Here is a 20,313-nt window from a genome sequence, read left to right as displayed (position 1 = left end):
CCAAAAATTACTAAAAGGTTCAGGTTTAGGTAGTTTCTATGTTAGAAAAGCTGCATTTTAAAGAGGTCTCAAGGTGGATATTTATGAAAATTCCACTTTTATTTCAAGATATATTAAAAACTTATAAGAAATTAGTAAGTCGAAGAACTCTCGTTCGCTTCAAAAGATTATACAAGAAATCTTTAAATTACCCAATTCTTCTCTCACTAGCTCTCTTATTTTGATGTATGATTTAGGAATTTCACCTATTTAGTTACTAATTATTCTTTCAATGATCTAACGTAAATTTGATTGAACGAAATGAAATTTGACATAAGTTTTGGATTGAACTATAATATTTGTGCCCTTAGATTAGAATCAAAGCTTAGTATGTAAAGAATAAGTCGGAATAACGAAGTCCACAAACCAAAAAAGTTACATTAAAATGATACTACATTTTCTTTTGCTCATATTGTCAAAAAATGAAAGTTTTTGAAGGGCGGCAAAATACAGAAAAAAATTATGTAAACTCTGTGATTTCTGTATGTGATTTCTTTGATATTATTTTTTTTACAAAATATAGGATATGTGAATTAAGTTGGGAAGAGGAGCGGATAACATTTGCAATTACAACTTTTTTTTTTTCGAAAATACAAGCATCAAACTATTTTTAATTATGTAGGTAATCAGAAAATTGAATCATATGTTATGTCAATGCATACTTCAAGAACATTGATGCCTGCTTGCAATAGAAACTTCTTACTGTCAGTGGTTAGTTTATTGTAACGAAATTAATAAGAACATCATTCAGATCCGTTTGGTGATATCCTCGGAAGTCTGCTAGTGTTGTGGAATAGGATTATTGATAGACCACAATAAGACGATAAAATGCTCACTGATAAATCCAAAAGCTTTTGTAGGGCGAGATTTTTTTTAATGAAAATCTATAGTAGAGGAGTCATTCACAGTGTTATTTACAAGTGGACTTACAAAAAGAAGTGCTGGATGTCATCATCAGATAAAATGATTTCACTTACTCGGAGGTCTAAAAATAATTATTTCGGTGCGAACGCGCAACGTCAAACTCAAACCAGCTTTGTCTTTTTTCTTTGTCTACTTTCTCAGGTGGTTGGAATGACACATATTTTACCGTTGGATCAAGAATCATCTGATCTTTCACAAGTATATTAGCATCTCTCTTCGATTCCACTGGAAGCATGCAATACTGGTAAAGTATTGAACTGCTTCAAAGCAAGGGTAACGTTTCTCCTTAAGAGGCCGCATTATTTCATATTTAATGGGAATGGTAACTGTGATCGAGAGCAAGATGTGTAGGCATTTTCCCAGCACATGAGCTAGAGTACCCTGCTTCTTTTGCGGCAGGACTCCCAAATTCTCCTACATCTGTCTAGCAGAGAATTTTTAAATTAGTAGAATGTACAGTTATCAAACTAAGTTACGATGATCCAAGATTCGATGAATGGATGCGTAATCGACTACTGGACTATATGTTGCTAAATCTGTCTATCATCGGACGTGAGCTGAAGAGGCTCCTGGGAAGGAAAAAATCTTAGGCAGGCAGGACTTGGTTTCGAAATCGCCGAGTGGGAGTTCAGACAAGCCTTTCCAGGTTTCTCAGAAAGGAGAGAAACAGAAAAGATGATGTGAGAAAACAATAAGTTGTTTTTCAATCTAAAATCACTAAAAAAGTTCTGCACCAGTAAGTTGTTCTGCTTCGGTACCAAATACTGAAGATGTGGACTATATTTAGGAAAAAAAATAGTATATTTCTTTAATAATTATTACTTTTAAAGTGGTAAACAAGATTTCAGTTTCTTTGTTACTATAGTGTAGGGCTTGTGTAAGGTATACAAGATATATCTTTAAACTTTTCGTATCTTTGCATGGAATTTATTATGTAAGCTATCCAATAAATCGTTTAATTAATTCAAAATTAGAATTTCAAAAGAAAGCCATGATACAATAAAAAATTTCCGCTAGGACAGTTGTATAAGATGAGAATACTTAGTAATAAATCATTCTTTTAAGGCTGAAGTCAACGTACTTGCAGGATAGTACGTGCAATGACCGTAATTATAGTAAGACCTTAACGGACTTCAAAATGAGGGAGCAAGTGTCTGAGGTGGGAGCTGAACTAGTAAACAAAGTAAGTGGTTTGTGATTATTCTGTAAGCTGCACTTAACTTTGTAGAACCAATTTAATTTTATTTCCTCTCTCCCTTTCTTCTTGTAGCAATCTTTCAAGAAACGTTTTACATGGGTACTGTGTGATGTGATAATGAAATACTCAACTCACCCTCAAAGCAAAACAAAAAATTAAAAAAAGATTGAGGTAGGTTGAGATGCACATGTTAATGTCTACGGTAACCAACCAAACCTGTGATAAGCCGTCCGCGTAGAGGGGAGTGAGGACGGTAAGGACGAAAGTTTCGTTACTATTTGAGTGTAGAACACCACTTTGAGAAGTTCGCTGCCTTACCTCCAGCTTCTACCACTATGAAACTTCTATTTCATTTAATTGCTTTGGTAAGTAACAAATATTTATTTTGTTTGTTTTAAATATAGTTGAATTTTTGAACATTATTATTATTTATTTATTTTTATTTTTTTAATTGGTTGCTCATATCTTGAGCAATAACTTTAGCTTCATAAAGGTACCATCCTCTTATCAATTTAAAATTAAAAATTGTAAATTCTTATGAAAGTGAATGTTATAACTATGAAAAAACAAGATCATTATAAAAATATTTTTAGGAAATGAAAGAAAAAAAGTTAACGGTTTATGATGGTACGCTACTTAATAATTTTAATGTACTTTTCTGTAAATTACAATTAGCAACAAAACTATGTGGGTTTATATATAACTTTTTTGTGCTATCGTTTAAAATATATATATATACGTATATTGCGTAATAGTAATACAGAAAATGAAAAGATATTTCAAAACTAAACATTTTATTGTTAAAAATCAAGTTGATTTCTAATGTTAACTTTTGTCTTTTTATGGTAATGCAAGTATTGCGATCGGATCGAAATTTAGGTTTTCCGCGATGGAAATACACTGTTTAGGGACTTCCTTAAACCCAAAAGATGGTTTTTAAAAAATCGTCTGAGCGTGTAGGTATGTGATGTGAAATACAGCTCAATAATAAAAATATCAGTGATTTTAAATTTGGTAGTCTCATAGGTCTTGACAGTAACTATGCCATCAAAAGTCGATCATCATTTTACTGAATGGTTTCATTTTTAGTACGATTTTCTTTCTTATCTTCAACATTTTTTTGATTCGTATTTTCGAAAAAAAAAAAAAAATGATTAAGGAGATGTCTGGGTGAAGGAGTGATTAGACTTCTGCCTCAGGTTTCATTCGGTATTAGGTGTGGATCTACCTCTTGTATTAAAGAGGATAAAATAAATTTCTTAAATTGGCAATTAAAATAATGGCATTTCTAAATATGCGGAGTCCCCCAAATGTTTTTTTTTTTGCAGTTTTCTGCGATTTTCTTGAAAAATCAATTGAGCTGAACTAAGTAGAACAAATACTCACCAAAAGATCATTTATCAGTATTAAGAAAAGTTTATCGTGACTGTTGATTCCTGAGGGTGTGTAAAATTGAGCTTCCTTCTGGTGCTATTTCTGAGAATTATGCGGTTAAACTGCCGATATTTTGTCCTGCGAATTAGTTATGTTGCTAAACTTCCATATTTGCTTGAAAGCCCCTGAATATTGTCTCTTACAATTGTAACATAAAATTGAAGTACGAGAATCTCTTCTGAGTATTTCATACAATGTTTTTTTTTTATTTTTGTAAATTATGTAATTTTCTCTTCTTTTTTTTTCTACGAAAATTAAAGTGTTTAGAGTAAGTTATCACATAACGTTTAACTCTGCTCAAGTTCATAGTCAACTGACGCCAGATGGTATTCTCTTTTTCTTTTACCAATTCTGCTTGTCCATCAGCATACATCCATTATTCTTCTCCTGTGGGTGGCATAACATGCAGTTTTGTTTTTTTTTCTTAATTATTTATACTTCAAAATTAGCTTGATTCATTAAAAATATATGACCGAAGAATATTAGGAATTTATAGCTGAAGAATGTTACATTAAATTGATTTCTCCAACTTTATTTTGATAATTAACTGTGAGGGAGTTTTGTTTGAATTCTTCGGTTAGACCACTAATTGTACATTTTCTATTATTTAGGAAATTTTTAGATCTCAGACACTTGTTTATATTTGGATATTTATTATTCAAAATAAATACGGACATTGCCCTTATAATGAATGTATAAATCTTTCAATCGAGTTGAGGAAATATTCCATCCTTAGCAGGTGTTTCGTTTTTTTTCTTTTATTTCTTGAACATTTTTTATAGTGTTTTATGCTTTGCATCTTAGAGGCTTATTGAATCATCCTCTTGAAATTTCTAGTGCATTTAGCCTCTTATATTTGTTAGGTTTACGGTTCTTTTTTCTAATCGATTTTGCGACATGATCTCCTCTATTCTCAACTTGCCAGAGTTATTATTTTTCTATGAATCAGTGTCGTCCTCATAATTATGTTTTATAAGACAACCGTAATTTGAATGATTTAATGAATTGGAATTGACCTTGATCAAGTTCTAATGCTCAATTGAAATATTTTGACTACAATTTTAAGATTTTTAATTTCTTTAATACGAATGCGAAAATCCAGGATCGTCCTCATTAATTTAATTAATTAATCTAACGTTATTTAAATAAATTAGAAAGAGTTGACCTTGATAATGAAAGTTGCTAGTGTATCTTTACAATTTTCTTTGTATATTATTATTTAATAGGACTCTATTTATGTGAGAGTCGTTTAATAAATTTGTAAGTAATTTAGAAAAAAAATAATGAAGCCCTCTGCTGAGGTTTGGTTGTGTGGTTACTAACGACTAACTGTACTAAGATAAACAATGAGTCAGTAAGAGATACATTCCAGTTTTAAAAATCTTCATCTCATATTTCATTCCTACACTTCCCTTCATGGTTTATTTTGAAAGCATTATGAAAAAAAAGAACACCTTAATGGAGTTTTTTAATGTAGTTAACACACTACAGTGAGTACAAAAAAAAGGACCTTACCTATCTGAATTCAATATAAAACCTTCTACACTTAATGAAGAAAGCATCTAGATAATAATAGTTGTTGCATCATTCCAAATCCTAAATTTAAATTTAATCATTTCTTAATTTCAACTGTTGTAGCCTAAGTTTAGTGTGCTTGTAAAAGAATAATACTAGCTCTTCTAAAATACTGTTTGCTATCGGCTATTTTTTGAAAAATCGTCTTAATAAAGTTTTTAGAGTAGGAAATCAAATTTAAGAGAAATGATTAGCTTACTGATTGGTTGATCATCGGGCTCAAAACGCGAAGATTCCAGGATTGGCTGCCCTTAAACTTTCCCTTCCTAGTAGCCTCTAATGATCACTGTCCGGAGGCCGGTTGTGCTTTGAAAAGACTCGGGGACCATTGACCTTAGAGGTATATTAAATTTGAATTACTTGGTTTTTACGTTTTTTACCTTATTACATTCGTAAATTTTTAAAATAAATCATGTAAATTCTCTTTATTAAAAATATGCCCTGAACCAGAACTAGAACTTGAAGAACAGATATTTTTATAATTAATAACATCCATTCCATTAATAATATCTGTGAGGAGTTTTGTTTACATTTGTGTATTTCTAAAGCACGACTGGCTGCAAGTAATTATATAATCTGTGTATAATGACAGGTAATTAAGGCCGGCTACAATGTTTTGGAGAAAATATGAACAAATGTCGAAGTATTCCAGCTTAATTACTATTTTAATTATTCCAATTATGTTTAATGTTAATGTGTATAACATTTTTTCAACGAAACATCAATAATTTTTAAGAAAATTAAAATAAAATATTAATATAGAGATACCTAAGTCACGTTATTGAACTTAAATCAACATATCTTCGTCTTTTTTTCTTAAAGAGTTTCAGTTATTTTATTTATTTTTTTATTCTTTGGTATGAATATTACTTCAGTTTCTGCAAATATTTATTTATTGGCTTGCTTGTTTTCTCAATTATTACCCAAATCTATTATTAAAATTATCTAAGGAGATTTACTGCATCCTGCTGTTAAGCGCATTTCCTTCTTCTTTTGCTAGCACCTTTATAGTGTTAAGCAAGCAAGATCTTTTTTGAGTCCTTTTCTCGGCCAGGGGTCTCTGACTTTGCAGTTATTTTTAGTTCAACATACTACACACACTTCAGCTTCAAGTTTCTCTGTAGATTCTTAGCTTCCTCTTAGACGAATTCTTTCTCTGAGGACAAACAGGTTTCTGTTTTATTGTGCGAACTACCCAAACTATACCTTTCTTACATTTCTTTCTTTGATGCCTTTCTCCTATGAATTCAAATATCGGATCCTGAAAATAACACTGAAGCTTCTCTAATTTATTTTTAAGTCAAATTCTTTGTATGTGTGTTTTTTTAAGGATACCCATGAGAACGCTGGTTGAACCCTTAACATTATCCAGGTTTTTGCTTAATAGAGAAAGCTAGAAACGCGGATTTTATTTAATTCCCTAAGAATTTCTTGTTTTTCAATCAGTGAAGCTTCTTTTGTAGAAAGTACCATTGGTTGACGTTCTTCGCTCTGTTCTCGACCTCTGGTCTATTTTCAACCTCTCTAACGATTATACTAAATATTGAGAACATCCTTCATACCACCGAATTGTCCACGTTTTAGAAATCTTTATGAGTAAAGAACTTTACTCCCTACTTGCGTTATTTTACATCTTGATTTAATTTATTATCATGAAACTCAATTTCAAGAACAAAGTATTTAAATTTAAAGCACTTCATTTATTTATAACATTGTAATAATACAATTAATGCTTAAGGAAACACTCTTTCATAATGATGTTCAAGTTGTCTGAAACATAATTCGTCACTACAGAAGAAAAGAGAACCTAATGTCTTAATTCTTGATCTAAAAAACTTTTAGGTAAACAGAAGACAATGACGTGATGAAATAATCATTGTACGCGCTATGGCTACGATGACAAAAAAAACATCATTTTATGATTGGTGAAATGTTTCTGTAACTTTTTATAGAGGTTTTGGGTAAAAAAAAAAATGGGAGGTTAAAATCCTTGCGAAGATGTACTGCAATAATTAGCTGATATAAATATCTCGGTATTGTATTAACTTCTCAATTATCTTGGCAATATCACTTTCGGATGAACTTGGAGCTAAATGTAATATAATCCTCCACAAAAGTATTTAGTTTGAAATAGAAAGTTAAGCACTAAAAATTAAGAAGAAATTAATACATGAAACTGCCGTTAGACGATGTAATTTCTTTTTTAAAAAAGCCGCACTACTAATTTGATTGATCCAGACTTTCTCTCTATGAACAGCTGTACTGAAATATAATTAACCATAATCCACTTTAAACACATTCTGATTTGATTATATTGATAAAATTCCGTATGTTATTGTTTAATGTATTTTCGTGGTTAATTGAAAAATTGGGTCAATCTTTTGCTTACTAAGAACTCATGACTCTAGCCTCGTTCAAAAATTATAAACATGTGTCGCCGTGGCAAATTATAATCGTCATGATTGCAGAGTAGTACATTTCGAGTTGCATAGGTCGACGTAGATACTGCACTGCAGCCTTGAGGCAACCTACCTCGCTGAAACCGGTTCATCAAAAAAAGAAATCTGGCTGGAAACAAACATTGTCCCACACAGAATAATACACTAATTGAGGTTCAAGACATCGAAACTAAAAATCTAAGTTTTCGAATGAAAATCTGACGTAGAGTTCTTCAACATTTTTTTCTTTTTTATTTTAATAATCAAGTTCCTGTTTCGATTTGTTTCCACCAAACTGATAAATTTAAATCTGGCAATGGATAAACTCCGAAACTTATCCTTGCCTTTATTGTACCCCTGTATACAATAAAACTGGGGATAAATTCAGCGATATTATCCAGCTCTGCGGGCCTAACCAAATTTTCAATTGTATTTTCAAAAACGTGTATTTTCAATCATATGAAGGGGAATTTTTTTTTTCAGTTTACTGCTTTGAAAAACTTTTAATGTTTTTTAAGAAGAGGCATCTCAAATTGTTTCTTTTAGTAAAGTATTTTGGTTTTCCTTTCACGCTTTCTTCTGGGATTATACTCGTAATTATAAAAACAATGGTTGAGCTGGCTAAGAAAGAGAACATCTGTTCCTCTCAAAGAAAGGAAATAAATTTCAACTGCTGCCCTGTTTCTAATCCATTTTTCATTATGAAATCTTTTAGACGGCATTTAATTCTTTTAGTTGCAGCTTACATGACGTTATAGTTAAAGAATTAGGCGTATTGACAGCTTGTTTAGAATCCCTAAGAAAAGGTATGTCTCAGTTTGCTTACATACCAATACTACGACGTCCTCCTCTGTAATTTAAAGTGTCTAAGTCAACAAATAACGAATTATTGACTGTAGAAGCAAACCTCCGAATATTCTCTTTTTCCACTCTTGTTGTTGTTGCTTATGGAGCAACAACATAGCCAATGGACAAGAAACATAGCCAATTTATTCTTCGTCCTATGGCTTAAAAAGGACATGGGCAGATTTTAGTTGCAGAATAAGATTTCTCTGGACAGAATCATGTTATAAATCTTTGGAAGGGAAAAAATATTAAATATCTATATATTTATTAAATGATGTAATAGATTTCAACTGTTTAGGATATGTTAGTAATATGAATGGGACAAACAATAAGATTGTTTGGCGATTTTAGAGAAAGTTTGGAAAAAATAGTTTCATAATGACTGAGGTGCGCTGCTTTTGTTCTTTGATCTGCTGCAAATATAAGTTGTCATAAATATTCCATTATTTTATTTATGTTGGATTCGATTGTTAATTTTGTTAAAAGTTTTAGTAATGTTTTGATCGTTTGTAGTAGTAAAAAGAAAACTAATGTTCTTACGCTGAACTTGATCTTCCTGGTGAAAGGCGGGAGCGACTGGAGACACCCTGTGACTAAGACATCACTGCAAACATATAAGTGTTTTTCTTTTTATTAAAAATGTTATTTTTAATAACGTAAAGCTTTATCAGGGCGCGCCATGGTTTTTGCTTCCTAGGTTTCTCCCTTTCAGTTGCGAGAGAACATTGTCTCAGTGGAAGTGCACAGAGAAGGCTTCTCGCGTGACATTAAATGACCGTTGCGCCTTAATTAAAAAAAAAAGAAAAAAGAATTTCAATGCAATATGAAATTAATACTAGTATCTCTTTTATTAAGCAACTTATTTTATTTCTGTCTGTAAAATACAATTAGAAAAGTTTTAATTTTGTTTTACTGCGTGTTTCTCAAGCAAAATAAATTTATAATTTTAATAAAGGTCCCCTATCTCATGTATCTAAGATATACAATTAAACATTTGGTATGATTCACCAAAATGATATTATGAACTTTAATTTAACTTTAATTTCTCATGATTAGTTTTTCAATCGTAAACTCCAATTAAATCTTGCAAACACGTTACATTTCAATACTTTCAACTTAGTTTTATCTCGTTACAAATTTCTTTTATACCAGGTTCTTCTACTTTTTTTCAAGTGGGTAGACCTTGATTTATGGATAACTACGCCCACTTTTCGATCTAGTCATTGACCTTACCCTTTTCTTATTTATAATAAAAGCTAAACGGCAATAATATAATTTTTAAAATTTAACAGTTTCATTTTATTTATAAAATTTTCTATTTTAAGTTATGCAAAATGCGGATATTTAAAGCTGAGCACATAAATTTAAACATTTCTTAGTAGGTACTTTATGAATGCGAGAATTTCATCACCAAATCAAATGTGACCCAAAAAAAATCAGCTTGGCTCTTTCAAGTTTCAGAGGGTAATGTGTGTAAAGATAATAAATTATCTTCAAGAAAGGTTAAGAAAGGAGGAGAATACGACGAACATTCTCTAGGAGAGACGACAGAAAAAGGTTAGATGACTTCTTCAGATTAAGCATAAAAAAAAGTCTGACTCTGGCATCCCAATTAGCTAAACTTAGAACCTGATGTCTCCTGTAGATTCTGAGAGATGTAGAAGAGATACCAACTAAGCTCCTGACAGACTGGTGCTTTCATTCAGAAGAGGTTTAGAAGTCTGGGGCTTACAGGAGCTTGTGTAAGAAATGGCCTTCACAGAACCACAGATTTCCTAGGGAAGGAGACTTGAAAAGAGGCTGTGAGATCTGGGGTACAATGCACTTCCTCTTTCAGTGCATTACTATTCTCTACTTCTAAGTTATACTTTTATTGTGTGAATGAAGCGAATTTGTCTTGTTGATGACAAGGATCTCATCAACAAGACAATGAAAATCCCTTATAAGTTTACATTTTAATAGATTTTCAACGACGACATATATTATCTTCACATAATGTAAACAACGCCATACGTTCTGCACATAAAAATAACCCTGTCACATTTGTTGTTAACACTTTTTCTTTTCGAATAATATGCGTGCATGCACTTCTAATAATACGCAACTTGAAATCTTTATTCCTCTATTTGTTTTAATTTTTTTTTAAATCATAAATAGACAATTGAATTTTATTTTTAATGAAAACTTGTTTTCCGTTTGTTATTGTGTCAGATATAGACTATGTCACTAATGTAGTAGAATGACTCATTCATTCTACCAAAATCATCTTCTTGCAATTTATATTCACTTTTCGAGGTTAAAACATCATGCTTGAATTAATTTCCCTTTTCGTTATGATTTTTGTATTAATATAAAACTGGTAACATTAATGCTGACATTTCAGTTTTATTTTATATTACTTAACTTTCGATTTTTCAAGGTTTTGAAAAGAGCGCAAGCAACTGTACTCTCGCTATAAAATGATGCATCTATATTCATAAATTTTCAATTGTTAAATCTGTAGCAAGTTTTATAGAGGAAGCGGATTTAAAGCCAAATCCGCTGCGAATTCATTGATTTATTACGGCTTCATAATTGTTAGTGTTTGTACGTAGAATGGAGTTCCTCGCCAGCCTCTTGCCAGAGCCTAAATGAAAGGTAACAGCAGACGAAGGGTGATGTTCAGCAATGTGCGAAGATAAGAGGGAAGGAAAGATTAATAGAAAAGATGTTGAACACATCCTTGAGGAAAGACTTTAGCGTCACAAGAATGTTCAGCTTCATTCTATTTCTTTTACAACCAGGAGAGTCTTGAAGCAGAATACTTTGGTACAAAACGTGAAAGGGAATAAATTCAATAGTGGATGAACTAAAAGATTTGATCACCTCGCGTCTCAAAGGAAACTGGACCTTCCTTTTTGGCTATGAAAAAAGGCTCTGACGAATTGTTCGTCCAGCTGTGCATTCCAGTTTGTAGAACGCTACTATTTGATTTTCAAAAATAATTATTTACCTACATAACTGAAAATTTATTTCAATATAACCAATGAAAAAACTATCTAAAAACACCTTAAAGAAAATAACGTGTATGCTTTAGTTTTGTGTTTGTATCCTTTGCATTTCAAATAACATTAACTCTAAAATAATACAAGCATTATACTTTATAAGTAAGCATTACTAAAAAAATTAACGACACAAAAATATAGTATGTAAAAATAAAAAGTTTTTAGTTGACTCGATCAGCTGAACTAATTGGGTGTGAAAATATTCGTAAATGGAACTTTTGTGTTTTTCTTCTTTAAGAATTGTAGAATATTAGATTTCACGTCCTTTGGCATGGTCTCTAATCCGTATCACACTTCTCATAATCTGAAACGACCGTTTTGTTTTCCACTAAGTAGCATAAAGGTTAATTAATTGTCCAAATAAATAGTTCACTAAATTGAAATGAGATCGTGAAAATTAAAACGCTTTTATAAACTGGGTGCGAGGGGCAAAGAGCCTAATGTAGCACTTATCTCTCATATCCATTAATCACTTTTGGATAATTTTATTACATTCTTGAACTGTAGGTCTAGAATTGCTGTGGCAGCCATAAAAATAAATAAAAACAACCAACCTTCCACTAATTTGATCCGTGAAAATAGTTACCAGACAAATTGCATACTAATTTGTAACACTCTTTGAACTATTTATGAAAGCTTGAACGTCTTAGTATGGAGACAAGTAGCATGGATGTAACCTCATCCAAAACCTACCTCTGGCGAACTTCTTTAAGTCCTGAGAATGGCTTCTGTTTCCCACCTCTCATCCTCAGTTAAGTTTCAAGGATTGACTCTATTCTCGCAAGTTCTCATCCTAAATTCTCTGGCCTGCTCCAAGGACAGTGGCCCATCAGCATTATAGGGATGTAGGGATCAGATGTATTCCTCAAGTTGGAGGATCTAATGCTACATTGCCAGAAATAAGTTGAAAATAATATTTTTCTTCTCTGAATTTAAATTGAGAAATGATTTAGTACTTTTAGAACTCACTGATACTACAGTTCAATTTAAAGAGAAAGCAACAGCTATTTTTGTTGATGTTGCCTTGTTATTTGTCAAATTCTTGCTCCAAATAAGCTCAAAAACTTAAACTTACTAACTTACTAATTACTAAGTAATTAGTGCTGGAGCCAATACAAACCATTATTTGCTTCTACATTGCGGCGATACCGCTTCGCTTCTTGATGCACTTAGCACTGCAGCACTCTCACTTAACGCTCACCCTAGCACTACTGCAGTAATTGTGATCGTTTTATGTATAACAAAATGAATTGAAAAGAGGAATTCGTAAATCCTGGTGTAAGAAGGTAACTTTTTATATTTGAGATGTCGTTTCACAATAAATCACAAAAGTAACCAGTTTTAGCTAAGTAACTTATAAAAACAATGACCTTGTAAATTACTCACTTTTTTTTTAATAAAAAATTATAATCGCCCACTGCATTGCAAACAGGTCATTCGTGTATCTTCTAGTTTTTATAAATAGAGTTTAGTGTCTTCGTCATCTCTAGACGTTCGATGCTAGTTTCTTTCAACATTTTATATAATATAAAGTTATGAGATTTCTTGGTTGAATTACCTGCCTTATGGCAATGTTCTTTCACATGCAGAGACAGCTGTAACTTATGCCTAGCCCAAGAAAATTTATGCATGACCAGGATAGCTTGGATCTAAACCACTGCGCAAGCTTAATCTTCTGCCCTTTGTATTCTATATTAATTTCTATTTTTCCAAAAGTAGTAGTTCATCAAAATTGAATATTCTCAATTATATTGTTGAAATTTAGGGCAACAAACAAAACAACCATTAATCAAGGTCCTGTTGGTTGATCTCTCTAGGGCACAATATGTATGTTTAAAAGAATAGTTGTTCGTTAAAAAACTTTTGTAGGATGAAAAGACTAGCATGATAGAAATGCCACAAAATTTAATGAAAATTGTTGGAATGATTTTTAAAGGAATGTTTAAGTGCAAAAAATTCATTCTCTTCAAGTGAAATTTTTTTATTTATCCTGCCCTCAGCGATTTTTAGTACTTGAATTATTTCCGGACTCTAAAATATTACGAGTTACAAAACAAAAATTTGAATTAGTAGTATTAAAAACAGATTCATTACAACAGTTTGTTAGTAACACCTAGCCAAAAATATTGATGCAGAATTGAATCAATTCCTTTCATAGAAAGTGGTCCACTTAAATATCCAGCTATTTCATAAATAATCAATTCGTATGATAAAACTGTCGTGACGGTACTTTCTCCAAGTCAAACTATTTTTAGTTTAAAAAAAAAAAACTGCAAAAATACGTCTCTTCCTTAGCGAATAAAAGAAAATTGAAGAAGTAAATTCTTAAGACTATAAAATGAATAACGATTCATTTAACCAATTTTAAATTATTACATCATGTAGTATTGCTAATCACCTTTAGGAAATATATTAGTGTCCCAAAAGATTTCTCGCACCACGTTTCTGCTCAGGAGTCACTTCACTACCAGCGATCAGTTACTAAAAAGGGTTAGAACGCCTACAAACATAGGTGTTGACTTTATATTCTACTAATCTCTGTCATCAATCCATTTGCGCACAATTTTCTGAGGAGCCACTAAAACTTACAATACCAATTAAGGTTTAAAAAGTTCGAAAGAAGAAAATGAGTTTTTCTTATAACATCAAAATTGCTTTGAAAGATGTTTGAAGAAAAACTCTTCTAGTAGAAGAAAATAATTTAAAGAACAATTTATATCCAAGGAAGTGTAAATGTTTTAATTAGTTTAACATTTTTCAAATAAATGAAGATTTTTTGTCACTATTGATATAACTTCCCTATATATTACTATAATTTGATGTAAATATTTTGTAGTAATCGTTACAGAATATGAGAATCTTACGTGTTAAGTAAGATCTTTAGTAGCTAAAATGTTCATAGGTAGCTTACATTGAACGCTGTGAGCTAGTCAGAAACTATAATATAGTTTTGTTTCTTTTACTTCTCTTTCCTTTGTTTTAAACTGTCATAATATGAACCGTTATAAGTAGGACGTTCCACTTGAGTAAAATATACTTCTAGAGTAAATTGTAATGCAAAGATGCTACCAAAATTATGTTAAAAGATTTCTGTACGTACTAGTGGTATTTAATGTTTTCATATGAGTGTACTTCGCAATTTTTTCTTTACCTGATGTAGCAAAATTTATTACTACATAAGAGTAGAGAAAGTAAAATAGTTTTAAGGGATTAAGCGGCGGTAGATGTAATAAAAATTGGTAAGATAACTCCGAATGTGACGCTGGTCGTGGTGGATAGTGTTATCAGTCATATTTTCTTACCAATAAAATTTATTGAATATCTTCACTAATTACTGATAAGAAAAACAAAACAGATTTACTTTTTAAGAAAATAGTCACTTTAAATATGTAGATATTTCTTAAACAAATAAAGGATTATAATTAATTATTTATTCTTATAAAAAGAAGTATGCCCACTCATGTCTTCTTGTTTAAGAGTTATGAATGCAATAAGAAGATTTGTGTCTCTGTTTACAGGCTGCAGTGACAAGTGTGTCCTCCGGCATCTTCTTCCAGTCGGCCACCCTGGGAGAACAGATTCAAGGGTAAAGCCATCACCTTCTTTTTTCTCATGATAAATAGATTAGATTCAACAATTTGAAACAGTTCCACAATATGAACGCTTATCAAAACAGAACAAAAAAAGACATATATATCTTAATATACTTTTAAGTATATCTGTTTTTTAATAAATACATCTTTAAAATTGAAATAATAAAAAAAAATTAAAAAAATGTACCCTAGCCAATCACTGAAGTTTGTATTATTAATATTTTTATTTTTTTAAGGATTATGATTGAGGTAGTTATAAGTAATAGATAATGGTTTATTACACAATCTTTAACTAGGCTACTTTAATAAAATTACTTTCATTATTGGCTGTGTTTCTCATAATTTAAAAAATTGTTGTACGTATGTCCCAGCCAATACAATTTAACATCCATAATGATTTTAGAATAATGACGTATTAACTAAATGGAATCACTTATTTGCCTACTATTTGCCAATGTTTAAAGTTGAACTCTGCGGAAGTTAAACTTTTGTTTGAAGCATTTCTTTGGATTTTTATTCCTGATGGTTCTGGCGAAAATGTAACAAGTTGAAACAACGCACCTTCAGAACAGATCTATTTTACCCTTCCTTTGGTGGATAATTTTATATTGAGAGTTCATGGAAATAGAGACTTAGAATGATTGTTGTTTTATTTAAAATTGCAAAATTATATCAAATTTTAGCAAAAATTGATTTTGTTTGAAGAATCAACCCACTTATTTTATCCTGTATTCTATCCTGAATATTTTTCCATGAATCTAAACACCCACCAATTTTTCACAGAATTTGAACGTGGCATCAGAAGCTACTTTCTTTCTTTTTTTTCAAATAAAGTAGGCAAAAAGTCCCCATCAAAATGAAGAATCAAATAGAATAATTTATAAATTATGTAACATATTTTGGTATATAACGAGTTCTAAATGCACAATTGACCTTGTTTTTTGGGAATTGTCCTCAATAGCCTGAAGAAAATTGTTTTCATTTGGTATGGAAAATTTTATTCGACAATATAAGTTAGTCACAGTTTATAAACATGAAAAATACCTTATCTGTTACTTTAATGTAGCTCTAATTTTCATATGTTTACGTCAAAATTTTGAGCAGTATTATTTGTTTTGTTCGGTTTCAGTTCATTAATTTTTTAAAATAGTTTTAGTATTATTTCATTAGGTAAAATTCCATGTTACTTTTAATTAGAATCATTAAGTTTCGATTAGAATTAGTTTGCCCATTAGAAGTGAAATTATAAAACGGCAGAGAACTGTTGCACCATAATAAGCCTGCCCTTTGCTTCTTTTATTTTATCTTGACTTTATTATTTCTTTCATTAAATGACTGAAAAAAAAATTAGATCATTAGTTGAAATCAGAGTAGAGTAATAAGTTAAGGTGATGCTTTTTGAGCTTCTTATTGCAATATGAACTACCTCCTACCTTCTAAGAAACATAAAGTGGCCAACCTTTCGCCTGAACTACGCTGGGTTTAGCCCAATTCGTTTGCATAAGATAGGCGTGACTCAGTGAGCGTACATTGCCGGTTTATATTTATCGTTTATTATATACCAGGACCTTTGGTAATTTCTCTGCCCGAACCTTGAACTAAAATGACTACTTTTTAATCTTAAACTACTTTTCCTTGTACTTGTTTGAAGGCAACAAAAAATGGATTGCTTTCATGATTGTTGCTTTCTTTTGGGCTTCTACGTCGTTATATTATTTTTTCTCGATCTTTATGAAAAAAAAAAAATTATTGATTAATAAAACATGTTGATAGCATTTCCTAGTACTTTGAAGAACATAGATTCTCCAGAAAACTAACATAACAGTTTTCATAATTTTTTCAACACCAATTTAGTTTGTAACACACAGTTGTACTTTCAATGACATGAATTTCGTATTAACGTGATGTGTTTAAAGGACAAACATGTCTAACTGAAACCCCTTTTTTGCCTACAGGGATAGACAGTGGCAAGATTTCGACCAGTATGGTATCAGCAACGAAGATAGATATACGTATCAACATCCTGGTTATCAACAATTACTGGACTATCAACATCAGTCATACCAACGTCCTTCAGAATCACTAAGACCATCACAAACATTATTCCAAGCCACCCAACATCTTCTACAACCTGCCCAGCAAATTCTACAATCAGGGCATCAACACCTTTTCCATCATAATCCTCAGCAGACTTACAATGAACCAGCAGAAAATGCGTATCAGTCACCTCTGCAAGTATTACCAAATTATCAACTGTTCAACGGATTTCAAGGGTCACAGTTATCTCAGCAGAATAATGTACCGTTTGTCGTAAAGTTTGTAGAAAATCAAGCGTTAATGCCTATAAGAGCTGTATACAGTTTGCCTCCACTATTAGAGAAACTAGTGCAGAGAGTGCAAGGTTATTATTCGGTTTACAATGCTCCTGAGCAACTGACTTTAGACAGGCCACTATTTAAACCAACTCCTGCTGCTCCAACCGCTGATCTGTTCATCACAGATATCACAGAGAGCAGTGAAGTAAGCGATAGTGTTTCTGAAAGTAGCACTGCATCGCCCGTGCAACAGATATCTATTTTGCCATCAACAACTGAAGAACAGAAAATTAAGCCTACCACAGAAGCACCACAAACAACTACAAAATCCACAGAAACTGCAACAACAAGCACAACAAGTAAATCTCAAAAAATAACTGCTAGTGCATCCACTGAAGCACCTGAGACAATCAAAACCACTACAACAAACAAAACACCTGAAACTAGCACAACATCTAAAACAACCACAACAAGCTCAAATAAAATATCTACCTTAACTGTAGTTGAATTGACACCAACTACCTCTGTAGCTGAACAAGAGACAACTGATGTTGCTCGCGAAACAACTACAGGAGCACAAACTGAACAAACAACCGATGCTTCAAATGTAGATTCAACAAGCTCCGATGCAGGAATATAAGGAGTAATGAGCAGTATAATCATGTAATGAGGTGGCAAACTACTTTAAATAATTTATTGACAAAACAAAAATGATTTAATTTAAAAATTATGCGCTACTCATAATATTCATCTGCAAGAACTGAAACTATTCTTCACGGAACATTTCATTAATTCATAGACTCCCTCAAAAAAAAAAATTATTAAAATAAGTTCTAAATCTGTAAGACAAAAAACAAAGTAATTTAAAAAGTCAATGTTATGTTTCAAGTACTCACTTTTCCAGGGCCTTAATCTAACTGTTTTTTTAAAAACTTGAAGTAAAGTTTAGAGGTAGAACTATTTATTTTGTAATTGCATGAAGCATCCTAGAAAAATTGGTGATCAATTACCTTGCTTATGTTTACATGACAACTGAACGTTTGACTTATAGAAAATTGTAATTATTTTGAAATAATATAGTAAGGTTGAGGCAAAAAGTTCTGTTTATACTTAAAATAATTGTAGTATTTTTACTTCTATTTACATTCTATTTTGTGTAATTGACTTTTGAGATTGATTGATACGCTTATACTAAAATTTAGATTTATTTTGTGTATATTTTTATTTAAATCACTTAAAAATTTACTTTCTATTGTTTTGTGCTGTAAAAATCCGTGTCTCGTTATAATCAAATTTAAATAAAAAATATTTTATTATTATTTTTTTTATAAGGAACATCCCACATTTGAGGTCTCATTAGCATCTGCAGCATTTTTAATACATTCTCAGTCACCTGGACAGTATTCTGTTTCTAAACAGTAAAGACTGTTCATTATAGATTTAGGATCCTAGGAACGTAAATAAAGTAAACTAAACAAAGCAAGCCTGGATTTGAACCCGGGAATACTTATAGTTCGTCGTCCCTTGCCACTCAAAAGTCATTTATTTATATAACATATGTAAAAGGTAGAGGTGATATTTATAATTTTAAATTCAACTTGAGCATTTAAACTCAAAGTTCGGCTCAAAAAGCAATGAACGGGTAAAGGTAAACACCTCAATATGCACTTTAACAAGAATTGCTTAGAGCACATGATGGTCACAAAAAGATTTTTCACATAAATTGTTAATCTTAATTTGCAGAATCTTTTCTTTGAAATATTATTGAACAATTTAGCAAGTATCACAAACAGTATTGGTGAATTTTAATTGAGAAAGAACATACAAAATTTGATGAACAGGTTCATATAAAATATTCTAAAAACAAATTATTAAAGAAAATTAATGAATACAATATACGGCTTTGTATGTGACATTGTGGAGAACGGACACCTGGAAGTGTGACATCTATTGCACATATCGTATCAATAGTTAAAAATGTGTGTGTCAAATTACACAACTATTTGTGCAGATAAATACAAACTCTACTTAGAAATATATTATTTTCATACAAGTTCTTATTCGGCGATGTTCTGACTTGTGCCGTTCCATGGTAGGAGCTTAACGTGTGAGGCCAACCATAAGTATTTGCAAAAGGACAAAATAAGTAGATCCGACAATTCTTTCGGTTCAAAGTCGATAACTCCGAATAAGTTTCGGTGATTCTTGGTACAGCGGATGTTCAATGATCTACTTGCTTAAAAAAAAGCATTGGCCAAGCATTTTAGTTGGTTAAGAGGTCAGTTGGATTGGATAGTTATTGCTGCAATAAATATCTACTTTTTTCTTTTTCAGCCATAAATTTTACTAAATTTGGCACTAGGTATATTTTTATTTAGTAATAAATAAAGTAATCCAATCAAAATTAAATAAATAATCCTCAAGAAGAAAGTGTTCCATATTTTTTGTACTTAAATTTAAAAATACAAATTAAAATGTCATTAGCAAGATAAACGAAAATTCCATAAACATTTAATGAGTTCGCAGAAATGATAGCTAAATCTTATCAAAATATATTCATAACTATATGGCCCACTTTCATTTCTTTTATGGGAGATGATGAATAAATATTTTGATAAGCCCTCTCTCAAATACATTCCTCCTCTATTCAAATTAAATAGAGTGCATCTCACTTTTTAAGGAAGTATGTTTTTAGTTATGAACCAATAATACCCTATTGTGATGCTCTTCAATTATTAAAAAAATCATTTTTCATTTTCAAATTGGTTGCTGTGACTAGATCTGAATGATCATTTAGCTGTCCTAGATGTGTTGATTAATTATTGTAGTTTAAATAACGGATAACTAAAATGAAAACGGATCTTCTAGTCACTCCTGATGAGAATACTACAAATCTAGTTGCGAGTT

The 20,313-nt window shown here is 31.3% G+C and overlaps 1 protein-coding gene across 1 annotated transcript; it reads left to right on the top strand.

Moving 5' to 3' along the window:
* Positions 1–47: 47 nt before the first annotated feature.
* LOC141452827 (uncharacterized) lies at positions 48–18,725 on the top strand. Its single transcript, XM_074125274.1, has 4 exons — positions 48–2,146; positions 2,234–2,526; positions 15,017–15,084; positions 17,047–18,725. The coding sequence occupies exons 2-4, from the start codon at positions 2,497–2,499 to the stop codon at positions 18,044–18,046; spliced, it is 1,098 nt and encodes a 365-aa protein (XP_073981375.1). The 5' UTR covers positions 48–2,146; positions 2,234–2,496; the 3' UTR covers positions 18,047–18,725.
* Positions 18,726–20,313: the final 1,588 nt, after the last annotated feature.

The sequence above is a fragment of the Rhodnius prolixus genome, unplaced genomic scaffold, assembly GCF_049639745.1.
Source record: "Rhodnius prolixus isolate KJV_2025 unplaced genomic scaffold, Rpr scaffold_3, whole genome shotgun sequence".
Taxonomy (NCBI): domain Eukaryota; kingdom Metazoa; phylum Arthropoda; class Insecta; order Hemiptera; family Reduviidae; genus Rhodnius; species Rhodnius prolixus.
This window is presented reverse-complemented; position numbering and strand designations above follow the sequence as displayed.

Coding starts and splice junctions, on each gene's coding strand:
- LOC141452827 (XM_074125274.1), top strand. CDS start 2,497: ATGAAACTTCTATTTCATTTAATTGCTTTG. Junction 2,527..15,016: donor TATTTCATTTAATTGCTTTG/GTAAGTAACAAA, acceptor CTCTGTTTACAG/GCTGCAGTGACAAGTGTGTC. Junction 15,085..17,046: donor CTGGGAGAACAGATTCAAGG/GTAAAGCCATCA, acceptor TTTTGCCTACAG/GGATAGACAGTGGCAAGATT.